The 18,461-nt window shown below is 39.4% G+C and overlaps 5 protein-coding genes across 10 annotated transcripts; 1 reads left to right on the top strand and 4 right to left on the bottom strand.

The window, feature by feature from the left end:
• Positions 1–800: 800 nt before the first annotated feature.
• On the top strand, positions 801–4,277 carry LOC129586945 (serpin B11-like). Of its 3 annotated transcripts, XR_008690245.1 has the most exons (5): positions 801–1,142; positions 1,235–1,481; positions 1,745–2,094; positions 2,266–2,762; positions 3,218–4,269. XR_008690245.1 is itself a non-coding variant. In XM_055480484.1 (4 exons), the coding sequence occupies exons 3-4, from the start codon at positions 2,399–2,401 to the stop codon at positions 3,466–3,468; spliced, it is 615 nt and encodes a 204-aa protein (XP_055336459.1). In that variant the 5' UTR covers positions 801–1,481; positions 1,745–2,094; positions 2,266–2,398; the 3' UTR covers positions 3,469–4,277. The 3 variants fall into 3 exon arrangements, 1 of the variants encoding a protein (XP_055336459.1); XR_008690244.1 differs by having other exon boundaries at positions 801–1,481; XM_055480484.1 differs by having other exon boundaries at positions 801–1,481; positions 3,218–4,277.
• On the bottom strand, positions 3,452–7,044 carry LOC129586944 (85/88 kDa calcium-independent phospholipase A2-like). 2 transcript variants are annotated; one of them, XR_008690243.1, is made up of 8 exons: positions 6,172–7,044; positions 5,770–5,891; positions 5,554–5,704; positions 5,261–5,397; positions 5,026–5,189; positions 4,745–4,914; positions 4,351–4,479; positions 3,452–4,260 (listed from the first exon to the last, which is right to left on the bottom strand). XR_008690243.1 is itself a non-coding variant. In XM_055480483.1 (8 exons), exons 1-8 carry the CDS (start codon positions 6,810–6,812, stop codon positions 4,159–4,161), a joined length of 1,620 nt encoding a protein of 539 aa, XP_055336458.1. In that variant the 5' UTR covers positions 6,813–7,043; the 3' UTR covers positions 3,455–4,158. The 2 variants fall into 2 exon arrangements, 1 of the variants encoding a protein (XP_055336458.1); XM_055480483.1 differs by having other exon boundaries at positions 3,455–4,260; positions 4,741–4,914; positions 6,172–7,043.
• Positions 7,045–7,137: 93 nt separating this feature from the next.
• On the bottom strand, positions 7,138–10,580 carry LOC129586949 (lipopolysaccharide-induced tumor necrosis factor-alpha factor homolog). 2 transcript variants are annotated; one of them, XM_055480490.1, is made up of 6 exons: positions 10,447–10,580; positions 10,246–10,298; positions 8,757–8,907; positions 8,438–8,529; positions 7,948–7,981; positions 7,138–7,844 (listed from the first exon to the last, which is right to left on the bottom strand). In XM_055480490.1, the coding sequence occupies exons 2-6, from the start codon at positions 10,268–10,270 to the stop codon at positions 7,769–7,771; spliced, it is 378 nt and encodes a 125-aa protein (XP_055336465.1). In that variant the 5' UTR covers positions 10,271–10,298; positions 10,447–10,580; the 3' UTR covers positions 7,138–7,768. The 2 variants fall into 2 exon arrangements, with proteins under 2 accessions (XP_055336465.1, XP_055336464.1); XM_055480489.1 differs by having other exon boundaries at positions 10,374–10,489.
• A 682-nt stretch (positions 10,581–11,262) lies between these two features.
• On the bottom strand, positions 11,263–12,993 carry LOC129586948 (LITAF domain-containing protein-like). Its single transcript, XM_055480487.1, has 5 exons — positions 12,760–12,993; positions 12,351–12,525; positions 12,031–12,122; positions 11,782–11,815; positions 11,263–11,595 (listed from the first exon to the last, which is right to left on the bottom strand). The coding sequence occupies exons 1-5, from the start codon at positions 12,773–12,775 to the stop codon at positions 11,520–11,522; spliced, it is 393 nt and encodes a 130-aa protein (XP_055336462.1). The 5' UTR covers positions 12,776–12,993; the 3' UTR covers positions 11,263–11,519.
• A 2,774-nt stretch (positions 12,994–15,767) lies between these two features.
• Positions 15,768–17,611, bottom strand: LOC129586947 (lipopolysaccharide-induced tumor necrosis factor-alpha factor homolog). Of its 2 annotated transcripts, none has more exons than XM_055480486.1 (5): positions 17,246–17,611; positions 17,027–17,178; positions 16,716–16,807; positions 16,362–16,395; positions 15,768–16,182 (listed from the first exon to the last, which is right to left on the bottom strand). In XM_055480486.1, the coding sequence occupies exons 1-5, from the start codon at positions 17,258–17,260 to the stop codon at positions 16,083–16,085; spliced, it is 393 nt and encodes a 130-aa protein (XP_055336461.1). In that variant the 5' UTR covers positions 17,261–17,611; the 3' UTR covers positions 15,768–16,082. The 2 variants fall into 2 exon arrangements, with proteins under 2 accessions (XP_055336461.1, XP_055336460.1); XM_055480485.1 differs by having other exon boundaries at positions 17,027–17,165; positions 17,246–17,610.
• Between the last annotated feature and the right edge of the window lie 850 nt (positions 17,612–18,461).

Raw genomic sequence — 18,461 nt, 5'->3', positions numbered from 1 at the left:
TGCGCATTTGTACAATAAAAAGTAGTATATAAACAATTATACGTAAAACAACGGATGCTGACGTTTCGGTTTTGAACAGAGAGAAGTCGCTCAGGGCAGAAACTACCAGCGTTTCATCATAATCATTTATGGCTTTACGGCCGGAAGCGACAATTCGCAATCTGTTCTTTCTACTACATGTATCTGGCACACAATTGCTTACGAGTATCACATTTGAGTGCGGAATTTGAATTACAATACTACTAAGTTATCACTGCTACTGACTTTATTCTGTACTTTTCCAAATGTCTTCGCCTGCATAAGTAACATCTAGATGAAAATCCGTTTTAGTTGACATAATAATTAAAAGATCAGTTCCCAACATATTCTGTGCATTATCACGTAGAATTTGATAAAGAAAACTAATACTTGAACATACTAATACTAATATTATACTAACATACTAATGTTTGAATGTACGGCAGTATCAGACCTTTTAGACAACACGAGCAACAAAATGTCAGAGCGCACTCTCGTGTAGGAGCAACTGATGATCATGAGCAAACTGTTGGCAAAAGTACACCGCTACCAATAAGAAGATTGTTATAATGGCCCTGTGCAACTGTACTTGTATTTCGTTTTATTTATTACAGTTTAAAGGCTATAGTAGTTCAAATTAATCTTGCTTGCAGAAAGCCTTACGGGGATAAACTATTAGAAACAAATAGCTCGTATTCCAGTTCAGAATTGCTGCAGGGCATCTTCTCAATAGGAATGGAACTATGCAGCGAATTCATTAATTTTTACAATGTACGCATGTTTCGGGTACTGGGCTCGGAAACCTCTGCGATAATTCTGAATTTCTGCACCACTGTATTAATTACAAGTAATTTGAACCACCATTTAGTGCAAAGGCATAATTTATTTGCTTAGCACTGAGATGTCCCGCGATTGCTGGATGCGGACGGTCTTGAATATATTCGTATAGCTTCTTAATTATTGCAGCCAATTTTCGGACTAATATTATTTTATTATGCATAGTGCGTGGGCCATGGGGCTATAATATTTCAGTAGATACTCAGTATGCCTAATTTATTAGCGCAGCTGAATTTCCTACCATATTAGAACCTGAATACTACCGTATTAGCCGGCATATTTATTGGGTAAGTACTTACTTACTTATTGGGTACTTACTGGGCCCTGTGTTTGTCGCAAATTTGACGATTTTATCGGGATTTAACACAAATTTTAAAAGACGCCATCATGGAACATCTTCGTGGACCTCTTCATAAATTTGCGCTGTCCTTGTTTGATGCCATTAAAAAGCAGAATCCTGAAGGGAATTTATTGTTTTCCCCTATGACGGCATCGGCTGCGCTGATTCTGCTAATGTCGGGTGCGGAAGGATCGACCAAAAGCGAAATGCAGCATGCACTGCATTTACAAGAAGAAAATAAATTCGCTCCGCCGGCAAGCGAGCAAGATATCCAAATGGCTTACCGGTAATTACTATATGTGTAATTATAAAAAGAATCAGACCACCTGTGTGTTGGCAATAATAATAACTTACATTATGTACAGAGTAGTAGTCGTCTAGCAGGTAATTAATACAGTTGCAGTTGGACATATATGTATCGCTTTATTTGACCGAAGTAAAGCAACGTCATCTGTGAATCTAAATTTCAATTTAGATTTTCAAAATCTAAATTTTATTGCTCATAATATCCGAGTTTAAAAGTGTGAGAGAGGTTTTGGTGGGTTTTAGGAGAGTTTTAGCCACAATATCGCGCGCTAGCAACGACGATGACGATAAACGCCGGCAGTACGAAAGCCCGGCAACCTATGAAGATTATGGAGCTTTTCAAGTATTCCGGATTAATAAATTGTTCCTACAAGAGGGAATGAGTATTGTGGAGGAGTTTCGCGAAACCGTCCAGAAACTCAAAGGCGAAATCGGTTTCGTTGACTTCGTCCAGAGTCCAGGCATGGCGCGCGAAGAAATCAATACATTCATTGAGAGAGTTATGAACGGGAAAGTGAAGGAATGTTTCCCGGTGGGATCGATTAGCAAAGGACCCAAATCGTTCTCGCAAATGGGATTTGTTTCCGAGCAAGGTAATTTGACCATCAAAATTGTAAAACTTTCAAATGAACATGAGCAAACATAAACAACAACATAAAATACTTGCTTGCAAAAAAGGTTATCATTGCAACTTCCGTTTCGTTAAATTTTTTGTTGAAATTATATTTGCTTTCCTGTTCCTGAGCGTGCGGGTCTTTCTTCAGGTGGGAATATCCGTTCGACATCGATAAAACGATACTAAAGCCATTTTATTCTGCACCAGCAAATGGCAAGACAGAGTTCATATTGAGTGAATTAAGCAATAAGCCGGTGTACACGGTCAAAGAAGTAGCCACCATGCAGGGCGCCTTTGCACTTCCTTATTGCGAAGACCCCGAACTCGATATTCATTACGTGGAGCTGCCGTATGTGTTCAATGCCGCTAGTTTCCTCGTTTTACTCCCGCGAAAGAAAAACGGCCTAAAAGATCTGCAGAAAAGTCTCACTCCGCAGGGATTCAGCCGGCTGAATCAGTGCAAGCGAATGAAGGACATTGAATTAAGCTTACCCAAATTCGAAATCCAGGTCACTCTCGACATGAAAACAGCACTGCAGAAGATCGGCATTCGTGAAGTTTTCTCGGACCAAGCTGACCTTAGTCGAATCAGTCCGGTCAATAACTGTAAATCGGTGTCCGCGCTATGTCACAGCGGATATATGAGTAAGTGCTATGTTATATACCCAAGTCACAACATATGATGCCAATTTGCTGCATTACTAAATAACTACATAATTACTATTTTGATTTTTCGTATGTAAATACATTTTTTCGTAGGTAAATTCTACGTCGATATATTTCGTAAGTAGATCAAAAAGTAACAGAAATCTCAAAACAAACAGCTGTGACTACAAAATTGTTACACGGGGAAGTGTTCAATAATGTTTACGGCACTTAGCTGTAATTTTACGAAGTTGCGGTATCATCATCACAGTCGTAACTGTCCCAAGGAAGTTACACTTTGACTTTCCTACTGTATATACAATGAAAGAGTTAACCAGAATCCAGTTTACCACGATGGTCTTCTATACGACCAACTTTTGACGTATCTAAATACAACATTCACTCAACTTGAGATGCTATTAAATTAATACTAACATGTTCCCTTCAAATTGCAGGCGTGAGTGAGAAGGGTACCGGTGCTGAACGCGCCTCGACCGCTAAGCCTGAGGGCCGGGCCGACGGTGCCGCGGGACGCCGGTTGGTGACCTCCCTTTCGGGAACCCCCATGCAGCTGGCAACTAACGTGGAGAAGACATCGAAGAGTATCCGAGTGGAAGTGGATCATCCCTTTTTATTCGCTGTTCGCCACAACAGAACGGGATTGATGATCTGTTTGGGGCGCGTGGAAACCATGGGTGATGACTGACAGAGAGAAGTTGAGTACTGTAATCGCATCTATGCGTGTGACATCCGTACAATATTATTTTGCCAGCAAAAGATACAATTAACCAACAACTCATATAAAAACCAAACCTGAGCTACTCCGTGTAGTATACGATCGATTCGGAATAGACAAGTATTGTGTACTAACTACCTATAGAGTTTCGGAACAACGATAATAGCAATCTGCCGAATACTACCTAAAAAACGGCCTTAATAAAATCCGTACGACTTTCAGTGTCGACGGGGACTTGTTTTTCTCGCGGGCACTTATAAAGCGTTGACTTTTTATCCAGTTTGAGGTTTTGAGACCCAGTGTAAGCACAAAAAGGTGATCATATACGAGTAAGCCTACAAGCGTATACTTCTGTAAAAAGCCCCAATGAACCACAAGCTCCGTTTCGAGATTCTCGCTCTTTTTCTTCGCGCTGCCTAATATTACCAAGACGGCGCATACAGCAACAGCAGAAAAACTAAAACCTGCACGAATTTTGATTACGGTAATTAAAACAGTCATCAACAGATCACAGCGTTCAGGAACGATGACTTCAATGCTGTTAGGCAGCATCATCCAGTAATTTACAAAAATACTAAGTGGACTTGAACTAATTGTAAATGCCTACACGAACAACGCAAACAACATCGATACCAGACAAAATTTATCACAGTTTGACGTTCACTGACTTTGCACGGATTTCCTTAAAATGTCAGAGACACGTTTGACCTTTATGGCTTGATTGATCACATACAATCTGGTTTCCCATAGTGTTTCTATAAGCTAAATTTCGGAAATCGTTAACTCTTTTAGTGATCACAGCGGTGAAGTGAGGCAAAACAGCTACTTAACTGCGATTTGGGATAAACTTACTATTTCATCGTCGGTGCAGTCTAATGCAACGTAACGATTCAATAACGGGCTGAACCGGAAAAATGGTATTCCTAATGATTCGCACCAGGCGCGCGAGCGATCCACAGCTCTTCCATCTGCGTCTGTGGCCTACAAGCATCCGCCAGGTAATCGTACATTTTGGACTACTATTGCAGATAATGCCATCAGTTTTTTCTAAACACACGTAGATTGGCAAGATACTGACACCCGAGTAAAAACAACTAGCAAAAAAAACGTTAACTTAACGTTAGGAAACGGCTAAAATTGACACACATCCGTTCACCTAGCGATACTTAAATGTTAAACTAACGTTTTTCCTACAAGCTGTTTTACGCGGGACATAATTTTACTTAAAACTAATTCGATGACCTGCGTTATAATCATCCGTCCTAATGTCGAAAACCCAGTCAATATCCTCGGCGCTGTTTTCAGTTCTTGAAAAGTTTCTGGACGGTACACATCAAAATACGTCACACACTCAGGCGGCGCTATCCCTGTACCTAAGGAAACTACAACACCGATTTCCGGAATTTCGGGTATCCCCTTAGAAACAAAAGAGGTTTTAGCAATCCGGGAACACATTTGCGAAATAGCGTCAAAATGATATAGACATGCCACAATACTCTGTGAATGCTGTATCCCAAATTCGTTTACCTCACTCCTTAAATGTTGATAAAACTCAAAAATTTCTGTCATTGTATCCAGTGTGGGGTTATTTGCAATAAGTCCGCCGTCCAGATAACTGGAAAAACTGCGGAAGTATGTAGGCGCCGCCCCGGTGGCTCGGCCAGCTTTCCACATTAACTGTGTGTGACAATCTGATGGATACCAGTAGATTAAAAATTTTTTATTCCGCAAAATATTCAACAAGGAGTTTCCTAAACTGTACCATCCTCGCTGCGCCGTGGACCGTGCAAGCAATGCTGAAGATTATGCACACTTCGTGTTGCGCGTGGGTGGCAGTAGTTGCGAAAGAAGTGCAGATTTAACGGTAACTGATCTGCCATGCATGCCGGAATCAGCAGTCTAAATAAGCAATCAGAACCCTATTTAAGCGCCGTATTAACTACCTTACCAAATATTTAAATTTGTACATGATTAATTAAAATTTATGGCTTGGGACAACAATGCTTCGGTTACATGTGTTAGCCTTTGCTTCTGTTTAACACAAAAGTAACATACTTCGGCTTATCGATTGCGCTCATCGGTGTTTCCGGTCCGTAGAGGTCTTTTAGCATTTCCTCCAAGGGTTCGCTTCGATACGGTCGTCTCCCACTGAACACCAGATCCTTCATGCGGAAATACAATGCCATGCATTCGCGGACGTTGTAGCCTAAAAAGCGCTATTCGTTCTGTGCAACCCACGTTCTTATGGTGGTAATGAGAGCCCAGAGTTACCTTTTGCCAGGCACAAAGCCAGTATTCCTCCTGTACTCGTTCCCGATACCCAATCAAAATACTCAATTATTGGTTTATCCAGCTGCTCCTCTATGGCCATTAACTGCTGAATGAGTATCATCCTGTAAATGGCGTTTTGTTACGAAAATGCAGCATATTAATAAAATTACGTGTGTATTCTGAAATTATTAATAAGTAAGTATTAATAAAATTGCAGTCATTATTATTATTGCAAGATAAAACAAATGAAACGTAAAAAAAGCTCGCTTTCGGCATGTGAATATGCCATCTGATACACACTCTAGTCGAAAAAAATCTTAAAAAAATAATGTTTTTAATTAAAGCATGCATTTTCGCATTTACGTGGCTGAAACCTTGTGACCTTTGTTATTAACTACACACCCACGTACTCCGCCGCCATCCAAACACAAAACATTTTCCCGCTTTCTCCGTTTGCTGGATGTTGGCGTCTGCGATGTCCCTTCCGTTTCATCTTCATCCAGTTTGCCCTGCGCTTGGCTTTCATCGCGCAACTGCTGTCGAATCTCCGATATACGCTGCGTGCGCGGTGTCGCATGCACCGAAGTTCCCGACCCGATACTCAGGATAACCATGAGCTCATCCCGCCGCTTGGAGGGCATCGATTTCTCCACGATGCCCAGCGGGGATTCACCGGCACGATTGGTGGCGGTGGTTTTAGCGCCGAACACCACCAGGCATTTTGCAATAATGGGTTTGGCGTTATAGAGAATCGCCCCATGCAACGGGGTATTATCTTTGTAATCGCGACGATCTAGCTCCGCCCCGCGGCTTAATAGACCAATAATGCATTCAAAGTTATTTCGCATGACCTGCGCGTGCAGCGGCGTCTCTCCCAGGATGTTAGTAGCGTTGACGTCACATCCTTCGGAAATTAGCTTAAGCAGCACGGTACGAGTGTTGACCGTGTGTAAAGGACTTTGGTTTTGAGAAATAATAGCGGGAATACGGCTGATCGTTTCTCGGCGCTCGTCCGATGCTTTGCGTTCGTTTTCCGCCATCATGTCAGTTTGAAAATTAACAGTTTTTCAGTCACAAAAGTGAAGTTTTTAGACATCGAACTTCGGTTCACAGTGTTGCATCCGTTACGAACTACAAAATTGATATATATTAAACTTTTTGTGGCTCAACCCCGTGCAAGTTATATAAGTAACCAAGGAACGCTTTATGAAGAAAGCGAAACACAGGGTTAGTCTAATGACAACTTGTAACAAACAGCACAGATTTTGCCCCCTTTTTCAAGTGGTGATCTTGGTAAACTTATTGGGAAAATCAAATTTACTTGTCGCATTATGAAATTCACCAGTGTTTGATAACCGGCACTCTTGTTTACTGCTTTATTTGTTGGAATCGAGCTAGGCATCATGTGAGCCGCACAATGTCTTTGCGAACAAATATTTTGATACAGCTTCAATGTTATGAATTGTAAGAGGTACAGTACAGCTAGTAATAACAGCTCTCTATACAGTAATAGCAGCCAAAATCGGCTAGCCGTAGCCTTTTGACAGCTTTTTAACAATAACTAACTTTTAACAGTCTGACAATAATCTGCAAGGCCGGCGCAAAAAAAACGCTTACGAAAAAAGATATAAAGTGCAAAGAGCAAAATTACGTAAAACCACTTTAACAGCGCACCCAGTTTAGATTTACTACAGTCAGCAAAAGCCGGACACTGCAGCAACCACTGCAGAAATGAATCTAAAGGTTAAAGTGACCGCACTAAAAATAATTTTGATGTTTCTATTAAAACTGTCTTCGAAAATATTACAGTATTTCAAAAAAATTACTTCAAAAATATAGGCACAGATGCTATAAATTATTCGATGCAGAGCAACAGGTGTTACAAACTTACATATAGCATATTGTGCAAGATGCCTTTTATTTTTAAGTTAGCAAAATGCTTAAAATCAGTAAAAACGCCAGCGAAGTGCTTGTGATGATGACCTTTCCGTATAGGATTTCACAAACGCTTGTATTTTCCAATGAAGTTTTTGCAGTTCGGACAAGTGTGCACAGCATCCTTACAAGCATCAATGCTGCAACATTGATACAAAAATTTTTATACAATAATTATAATTGTGTCGATGTGCCTGGAGCATGCAATATTTGCAGTACTACTCGTGATGAAATGAAACGTACCACGTTGGGATTAAGCAACATCCAAGCCAGCATCCTGTAATCAGTAGATGAATTTAGAAATAAAACGGCCGCAGGTCACATCCTGATTTTGACGTTACAGACCCTCATGCGCTCGGGATGAATCGATTCATCATGCATGTGTTGCCAATTTGTAAGAAAAACTCAACTAGATTTGATTCTGCATGCAGTTTTCATAAATCTGGAGTATACCGCCACTTTAACTGCTGCAATAATTAAAGCGCAGCCCAAAATACGTACAGTATCCCGGGCTGTGATTTAAGCACGGCGCAATACCGGTACTGGTGTACCATTGACCAGTGCACAAAAAATAGCCATAAAGGCGCTAACTCCGAAATTGTTGTTAGGAAATTGTTGACAGCAGTACGCTAAACACGATTCCAATATTATCAAGCGTCAATGATCTGAGACCTGCTGCTTATTATTACTCTTATTGCTAAAATCATAATCACTTTTTGTGTACAATACATACCGATCAGGAGTGAGCCTCCGACTAACAACCACGTCAACGCTCCACTCTCGTATACAACTCGGGTTTGGATTTGCTGACTGCAGTGCGGACAACTGTAGAAATTAACAATTCCAAGGGTAATTTACACTCTACCGTACAGCAAATGGTATCCAAATGCAAAATTTTTACGAAAAATTCTTCTTTTACACCCTTACATTTAAATTATGCGTAATTTTGATATCATCAAACTTGTGTGGCATAAGCTCAGGCAACATATATTCCCGCAAAACATTGGCAATAAAAGAATAAATTTGTTCAGCTAGCCATTCGAGCTGCTTACGTCATCATGACCGGTTCGGCAGACAGCATTGTTCCAGGTGCCGGTGCTTGCACATAAACGGTCTGTGGCGCGAGTGCCGGTCCAGTGGCATAAGTCGCATTAGGTTCCGGCATGGGGTAAGGTGGTGGACCGGAAGTCGTAAAACTACGAACTGCATGCTGAATGGTTATAATGACATTTTTAATGGTGACTGTTGTGTAATCGTTTGTAATCTGGTATACGCGATATATCGAGATGAACATACATGAGTGCGTGCTAGCAAAACTAAAGAATACTACTGTTTTATGTAGTAGAAAATATTCGAGATATTACCAACGGGTGTTTGGTTTAATTTTTAGCAGTGAAATGTTTAACATTACTTCTAAAGCGGCACTGCAACAGAGTTTTTTTCAAGTTTTTATTAATTTTTACACTGTCGCTGCAGAATTTTCCTGATTAACTACAATTCTATGTGCATCAAAATGTTCAGTACGTCAGTATCAAAATACTATCGCTGTTAACGTACCAATCCCGATGTGATATCAACTAGGGTAGTTCTGGATTCTCCTTTTTCTCCTAAAGAGCCGAAATTGACAGTGTAACGGGACATTAACATTTTATGCATTGATTGCTGAGTTTTAATGTCCCAGTTCAGTTGTTTGTCATATGACGCAATGAAAAATTATGGATAGCAATAAATCTAGTTTCACTGTGTGAAAAATAAACAGAATTCGGCATTGCAACTACCCTTGAAAATTTGTTTATTAAAAACAAACATTTGTTTTAAGGGGGAAAATTGATGCGTATTCAAGGGCTGATGGAGACATATTCAGACTGCAGTTGTCCGATATCATAATTAGTCAAAGATAAGACGCTGCAGTCATTCGGCATTTTCTACTTCTCTGTTTCAAAAAAGTTGCTTCAGTGGAACAGAAGAACTGTGTGGCACTGGAAGCGTACTTAAGCAATTTGATATAAAATACAGATACTGTAAGTAGATTAAGACAAACCGTTTTTGATTTAGTTTTTTTTTAGTCACCAATAGGTTGGGTTTTGGTTGACTAACTAATACGTTTACAAATAGGACACCGAATTTTGAGACAATAAAAGGCGCATTGATAATAATTAGCAAATGTATCCCGACTGCTTAATATCGATTTTGTTATGTCCCACTTTTTCAAGCTTCATGACGCGTACACAAGGAAACGATGACTTAATTAGAAGCCGTACAATGACAAATTGTAATTTTAGAATAGTACTTATGTTTTCCGGGATTCGAAACTAATATTTTAAAGCTGTATTAGGTGGTGTATCAAGATTCATGTATTTAAAATTTCGAAGACAGTGGTGTCCATTCCCAGTTTACAATAAACGAGGTTTGCAATTATCGCTTTTTTCCTTTTTCACTCTACTCTGTACTATTTAGACATAAAAAATATGCACAATGAAACTAGCGCAAATTCTGTCGCACTGGAAACTTTTATAACCAACCTTTCTTGATTGTACTCACCTTCAGTTTTTTCGGTATGTTCCATTTCACGTCAGCGTCCAGACAAATACCGGCTGCAAACAAACGAATGGTGTTAATTAATAGATATGGCTGATTAACCTGCACTGCGCATTACGGTACCAACGTACCGGTACACTTTTCAATGTAAAATTAGCTGGTTTTTACGTTAGTAGTGTCGACAATCACCAGCCATGTACTTACGGATAAGCCTCAGAAAAGTTGGATATACAAATACTTGTTGAAGTTTTGATGTATTTATTGTTACAAACGCTGAATCGTCGATGCTGCACCGTATAAATAAAATTATTATACCGACTCATGCTGCAGCACAAAGAAATTTATGTACTCTGACCTGCGACCGGCTAGCACGGTCAACAATGAGATAATAAATTTTCCGCACGTCGCGCACTGCACTACATCATCATCAGGATTTTAAATGCTTAATTTTCTGGCACTTCTGTCAAATAAAAATTTTGCATACCAAAAGGTAGACTCTTGTGCATTGTGGTCCAGTAATACATATCTGTACGTAAGGTCAGCGCAACATGAATTTTGAAATGCCATTATTATTACAATAGGATGGCTGCATGAAGGTGCATGGTATTTACATGCGTACTGGAGTGCGCCCGCGAGAAAGAATTTTTTTACAAAATCTAAAGGATTTTTTTAACAATCTGAGCTCAATGCACTTGTTGCGCTAGCAAGATGCAAGATGCAAGTTTGTATCATCTGCAGTTCAAACTTCCGTTCTGCGCAAGCGTGATCATTACTTATTGCAGCTGGGTTGGCTGTTACCTTTTGGAAATTAATATATAATAATTAACAATAATACTTAATAATTCATTAATTAATGCTTTCGTGTATCAAATATGAAATTTACTATTTTTAGATTTGTTAAGTTGTTAAATACGATCTGTAAGCAATCAGTCTGAATTTTATTTCTGCAGATGTATGTGTAAAATTTTGGGGTGGGCTAACCTGTATAAACCGTACGTATCCACACATATGCACGAAACGTCAATGAATAATTTTGTCAGCTACGAGTATGGTTTAAGAAAACCTGATAAATAAAATAAGCAGGGAAAAGTTGCAAGAAAGTTCTGATTCACGAGCGTTACACTGAATTAAGGGAAAACTAGTATGTAGCAACGGTAATGGAAAAACAGAATTCGTGGAGGTAAAAACAGAGTACAATGGTTCTATCATTGTCTCAAAACAGCAAAAAGGCACAAATCACTGCAAGAGCACGGAAAACATAAAAATAGGTATCTTCATTACAACCGTCTGTATTTTCCAAAGTAGTGTTGACAGTTTGGGCAGGAATGGACGGCGTCTTTGCATGAATCGATGCTAAACAAAACATTTACAATAAGTTATAGCACTTCTAGATCTATTTCTTGTTCACAATACTAGCTTTTAACTTTTCCTGCTTTTGGTAATTTTTTATTGCTTCATTGCTGTGAATATTTTTAGTTATGGGTAGAGACGTGTATTTTAATAAACAAACAAGAACTATCCATTCGTATACATACATACCAGAAAGGTATTAGGCAACATCCAAATATGCAACCTAAATTAAAATGCCGGCTTCGTCATATGTTTTGACACTTTTCTTTGTAGACTATGCACTTATGGTTAGAATATTTCCCGCACAAAATGTGAAGTTTTAGTACAGTGCTGTACTGTATGTTTGTAACAACTGAAATATAACCAGTTTAAAGATTGTAATAACCGGCGATGCAAAAATAAATGTGATTGTATGATTTGTATCAGACGCCAACTCACCAACAAATGCCAGGGCACCCACAAGGATCCAGGTAAGGGCACCACTTTCATATTCCACGCGTGTGGTCACAGACTGATTACATCTAGGGCAGCTAAAAAATATGTGAGGAACAACTAATAACAGTTAACGCAAGAAGAACTAAAAAATGCAATGGTGAATATAATGACATTAAACATGTGCCATGCCTGTAATACGGACACGTAAAACTGCTAATTTCTCACGAAAAAACTTATTGACAACAATCAAAATTAATACACTAATGGAATTAATGGCATTTAATTCAATGTAAACAGTTAATATTATAGTTTCGTATAATTACATTGCTGGGACCGGGAAACCGACAGCTGTCACCGGTGCTGCGTGTACCGGTACGAAAACGGTTTGCGCATACGCTGGTGGTGCCATTTGCACTGGAATCGTTCTTGGTTGGTCTAAAACTGGAATCGGGATTGTTGGGATAGATGATTCCCCAGAGCTGTACGGCGGAGGCGAAACTACGGCATTAATGATAAATTTTATGGCATATTCCCTATTACAAACGGCTGCCAACAGCGGTAAAATAAATTATAGTTTAAGAAAACGAATTCAGATCCTAACCTCATATATTTGGTCATTAAACTATCAATGTTACTGCCTGATAACAAAATTTCATAAAAACGTTAGTTCAGATTCAGCTTGATTTTTCGTTAGACTAAAGTCTTATTTGAAACAAGATAGGTCACACTTACGCTCAGATTTTTCCATTCTTGGTTTTGTGAAGGAATACCTTTTAGTATCAATCAAATCTATGACTTTGTCGTCGAATATTCACAGCAAGATTACCTATTCACAAACAGCTGATAGTGAAGTATAATATGTACGCCCTCACATACAAAAAAATACGTGTTTAATTTTACCGCAGGTCTGCAATAATATAATTACACAAAAGCACCGATTGTGTTGACAAACATTTCGCCCATGCCGGATTTTCTCTTCCGTTATAAAAATCATGATCGTAATCATGATCATGATCTTCCGTTAGCATGATCGTAAAGGACTTCCTTAGCACTAGCGCTCATATCATGCGTAAGTCTCATATCATGCGCTCATATCATGCCTGGAACTGTCTTTGCAGGTGCACTTTACCCTCGGTACAATCGAGTAAGAACCTACTCGTAAGAACCTACCCTCCAGCGGGCGGTGCCCGAAGGAGTGCGAATTTTCTTTTGAAAATCGGGATTTACGGATGAAAAAAATCAATTAAGATAGGGAATTTTTTGTGAGCTTGTGCTGACCATAGGTCAGCGGTGGTGACTAGGGTGTTTGCCAACGCCAATGCCCATGGACGGTCTACAGCATATAAATGCTTATTTTTGTAATAATTAGGCTAACAGGAATAAAGTAAAAGCACTTACTTCATTAAATAGCACAAAAAAAGTACTTTAAAACAGAAGTATAGAAGTGGTCAACAATTTGACCACTGGTCAGTAAAAAATTAAAAACTGCCAAAACCCGTTTTCTTGCATTTTGACCACTGCTACATATAAAAAACATTGGAAACAAGCGATTTTGAGACTAATCCTTCCCAAAACTTTTATCAGTCTCTCCCATCGTACTAAACGAAGCAGTCTTTGTGCAATTTAACATTGCACTTCTTCATTTCTGACACACCGAGTTACCTGCGTGCATTGTTTTGCTTTGCACGTTTCCTGGATGTGGCCGCAGTTGCCGGTATGGGGAAAGCGGCGGAAATGGTTCAGATGCAAATGCGATTGGCGCCGAACCAAATGTTAGTTGTCACTAGCACTTTTTCGAACGAAATTCATTAGTAACCGGATGTGACCTATATAAGGCTGTTCGGAAACGTTAACATCACTAATGTTATCATTACAGTTCGCAGTTGCCCGAGACTGGTCAAAACTCAAAATTTGCATGTTTTTTAAGGCTACGTGGCTTCACAGCTTTGCTTGCCCAAGCGGTGCATCGGTATTCGGTATCGAAGGTGGAACGTGGCAGAAAGCAGTGTTGTGCTGCCATTTAAATTCACAGAGCTACAATTATACACTGACGGTAGAATTAGAATCTCATCTACAATGCCGACCGCCCGGGGTGGTGTTCAGCAACCCCATGTTTTGCCAACCTCCTACAACCAAACCGCATGGCGCATGTTTGGCGTCCGAACCGATATTAAGTTATTCCGGTTACGTAGTGATAAGAATCTGTCGAAAGTGCACCCGCCCGTGTATTCACAACCCTTCATGGGCAATGGTGTTGGCACGCAACACACGTTTTTGACGGACTGCGGTCATCTATGGTTCAACTTATAGAATCTGCGTTAGACATTTTTGAATAAAGCGTTGTCATTTGTACCTTGCTGATTTATCTCCGGTTTAATTACTCATCCACTAATTAGTTAATTAGCAAGATCTGCGAGAGATCAGAAAGTCCGAAATTGGTCATTTTTGGACACCTGTAGTTTGTAATTATCTTAAGATACAAGTTTGAGTTCTGTTGTTACTGCTGCTTTAAGGTCCCTTGTTGCTAATTATGCAAAGGGATATCAATTAACTGTTCGCGATCACTTGGAAAAAAATTCTGAACACCATGTTGCGCCCTGACGCCAATGCCCGTCAACGGGTTAAACAGACCACCAAAAAAAAGCGCTCGTAATCAGCAAATCGCTGCTGCTGTGTGCTAATGCGGTTTTCCACTTTCAGATCTTGAATAATGGCAGTAAAGTCTGAACCCCAAACTGATTAATGAACTTCAGTTCGTTAAATAACTTCAAGGTTTAAGCTTTATGAAGTACCGTCTCTCGCAAGCTGTTCAACATGGAACCGAAAAAAGATCAGCCCGGCGAGATCGTAATTGACCTTTCGTATTATCTTCATGCCCTGGACAACCTTTTTCGGCACTGCGTGATGTGCGTAATCGTTAAGTGTGTTTACTGGCAGGTGTGGATCCAGAATCTAGGTCTATGTACAATATTATTAAATAAGCAGTTTCGCAGAATTATGGTGCGGGAAATAAATTGTAAGTTTTTCTCCCACCTATTCTCATGAGAGAACGTGAAAGTAAATAACGAAAAAGAAGTTAACGATACACATACACAAGATAGTGCGCTCAAAGGCAAAACACGGAGTGAAAGGTAGTGCAAAAGGTGGTGAACCGAGCGAAAGATTGTGATAGGTTGTGAACAGAGTGGTCACTGGGCACCATAATCACTACAATACTGATGGTAAGCACAGATATGTTGTAGAGATATAAGAGAACATATCAGAGATGCGATGTGAGCAAGAAGTCCCGTCTCACTGGAGAACTCCTGCCTTTGTTCCCGGCGACTTTTCTTTCGGCCTTTCCTATAGCACCACATTTCCTATAGCTTCTCAAGAGACATTCCAGCAGCTGTTATAAACATTGTGGTTTTAGAATTATAACATTCAAATATGCGCTTTGATGTTGCAACAATTAGCTTCTATATAGGTACTGTTTACGGACTGCAGTAGGAGCCGGAATTATAGTGCTCAGGGTTCCGAAGTCGGTTTTAAGTACGCATCGCGGTATACAGCATTTGCTTTCTAAAACTCCTAAATAATATAAATTTGCTTGTGGAGTGGTTAAAGGTGTCACTGATGCCCTCTGGCTAACAGTATCTTACCAAGAGTATCGCAGTTTACGGGTAATTCTCCCGAGGTCATGGCGTATGTCAGTTGATGCGGCTGATTATTTCGTAAAGTCTCGTTTTACCCCTGATTTTTATTTGCGAGAGGTCGCTTGATACGAGCAAAAAAAGAAGTACCGTACGTAGTTTTACGTAAGCGTTACATTGTTACTAGTTTCGAACATTTATTTAAAAATTAAAACACAAAACACCTGAACGTTAGTGTACAGTATACAGTTGTACCAAAGTACCTAGCTGCAGAATAGATTTTCGCCGAAGTTACGTTAAAATATCATAAATACTATATCAAGGGGTTGTGGAGTTTCGGCAGATAAGTAACATACTTTCCGGGACAGAAAACAGAAATAATAACATTATTGAATGGTGCATATGGAAGACAGAAAATAAGCACTAATAGTAATGGTAACGCCGGGTCAGAGGTCTCTTGTACACGCCGATGTACTGTTGGCAGCTTGGACAGTAGTGGTAGGCATCTTTGAGAGAATCGATACTAAAAATTAATGGTTTAAAATACACAGTTAGCAACTCGAGTCAATAATCTACCTGAATACGTGATTCAGTAAAGCACAATTGATACAGTTTTATGAAGTGCGGTGTTGTACCAATAATTATCTACAATTGCCAAATGTAAGTACCGTATTACGGTATAATCGGTCTACGATTACTTACCATGTCGGAATCAAGCAACATCCGCAAATACCTCCTGCAAACGGTGTAGAATAAAATAATAAAATGAAAATCACGCTACGTACAAATTTTGCTCAATAGATGTATACGTTCTTCGTACCTATTACGGCCAGTGGCAAGAAGCTCAATTATTTTCAGGTTTTATGGAGCTCTTCTAAGTTTTAGTTTTGAACCCAGACACCAAAATAATTAAATTGTGTATATAACAAGATGTTTTCAATTAACGCCCAAAGAAGCTTTGACGCGTGGTTTACAGGTAGCGTTGCAACGATAATTATTATGACGACAGAGTTAAATTAATGCTATTATTTCGTTATACTCGTATGTCAAACTTACCAAGGAACGCTATTATGCCCATACAAATATATGTCAGCGAGCCGCTGCGATATTCAACCACGGTGGTAACTGTCTGGTTGCAGTGAGGACATCTGCACAATGAAAACATAATATGTAATGCCACGAGGGTTTGACTAATTGCAAGTGTACTGTACGTATAGCCAAATTACAGACCAACCCGAGATTTGATGTTATAATTTTAAGAAGCTTCCCAAAAATAAAACAATCGAATGCATGAAAGAAAACAAATTCCGCTTATAGGTTTGATTGGTCTTTATACAAGTATCATTTGGTATCTACATTTAGCATACGTTGTAGTTAATGGGTCGGGATAGATCATTACTCCTGGAGCTGGAGCTTGAGCATACACCGGAAGTTGCACCATCTGCACTACGGGAGCAACCGGCACCTGCCCTGGCATGCTGGATTCGTGAGAAGAAGGAAAGGGCTCTGCGGCCAAAGCCTTTATAATGATTATTAAAACATTATCATTTGTCAGACATATTTGTAATTTTTGTTATTCAGCTTACTTGCGGATGGATCATTTGTCGAGGGTACTCCAGACGTTCGTGTCATTTCGACGTAAAAATGCAATCTCAGAATAAATTATATATCCAAACACTGCGCGGCCATTAATGTATAGATATTTTTGTACAAGTATGTATGTTCTTTATTACAGTTTGATGGATAAAATCAAGCTCTGCAGTATAGTTTTGATTAAGAAAATAAGTACAGATAGTGAGCGTAAAATGCTTAAGAATATCTCTGTTTTCAGATGATTACGAGTCTTTTAGCTCGTATATCGGTCGAAACGACTGTTTGTTAACGTAACATCACAATGACAAACGCATTGGAATTCCAAAATGATTCCAGTTTTACACGGTGAGGTCGCACGCGTTGATGACGGTAAAAAAGTTAAAACGTTGCATATGTTGCCTGTATTGTTTGTACTCGTACGGTAAGTTGTGATTTATACTACTGCAACCATAAGGTGTGACGAGTTCCACGTACACTGTCGGGCCTTTTGCAGTTGTCATTCGGCAAAAGTGGCCGAAGACGTTAATCATCGAATATTTTCGGAGGTGTTTAATACCCGAGTCTCTCTAAGACGCTCTCCGCACGCATGTGAATTACTCAGCCAGTGTATCGTCGAGTTTCAACAAGTTAGGTACTTCGAGAAGTATATGTATCATAATTATTATGATATGGTATGGTTTCAACAAATTGTTTTTTTGCGAAAACCTGCAAACCGAACCCGTCAAACGCGGGAAAACAGGTCAAAAAGCGTAATTATTTATTATGGATACCGGTGTAGGTATTGAAGCTCTTTAAATTTATACACGGTAATCGTGCATGTACTGTACGTTGCTAACTCTTTCAATACCGTAAGTCTATGAGTTTGTACAAAGAAGGAAAACCATAAACACTTATAAAAACCTCTTCAAAATCTCTTACATGCCGATCCAGTTTTTCACAACAAAAGTAATACTGCATATATACGAAAAAGGGCACATACAACACCTACCAAGAGCCTTCTAAATTCGAAGCACCTAAAATTACAGACCGCATAGTATCAGTAATTCAGTATGTAACACAGACCACTAGCCAAGAGCTAGTACCGGTATAATTATAGCCCACGTATGCAGTCGCTACGAGTAATGTGACATTAAATGTTATCTTACAGCTTTTTTTACATCAGTCAGAAAATTAGTTTTAATGTTGTGCTCTTGTAAGAATGCAATTGCA

This window comes from Paramacrobiotus metropolitanus, unplaced genomic scaffold (genome assembly GCF_019649055.1).
Source record: "Paramacrobiotus metropolitanus isolate TYO unplaced genomic scaffold, Prichtersi_v1.0 Parri_scaffold0000022, whole genome shotgun sequence".
Classification (NCBI taxonomy): Eukaryota; Metazoa; Tardigrada; class Eutardigrada; order Parachela; family Macrobiotidae; genus Paramacrobiotus; species Paramacrobiotus metropolitanus.
Note: the sequence above shows the minus strand (reverse complement) of the source record. Positions and strands in the feature narration are given on the sequence as shown.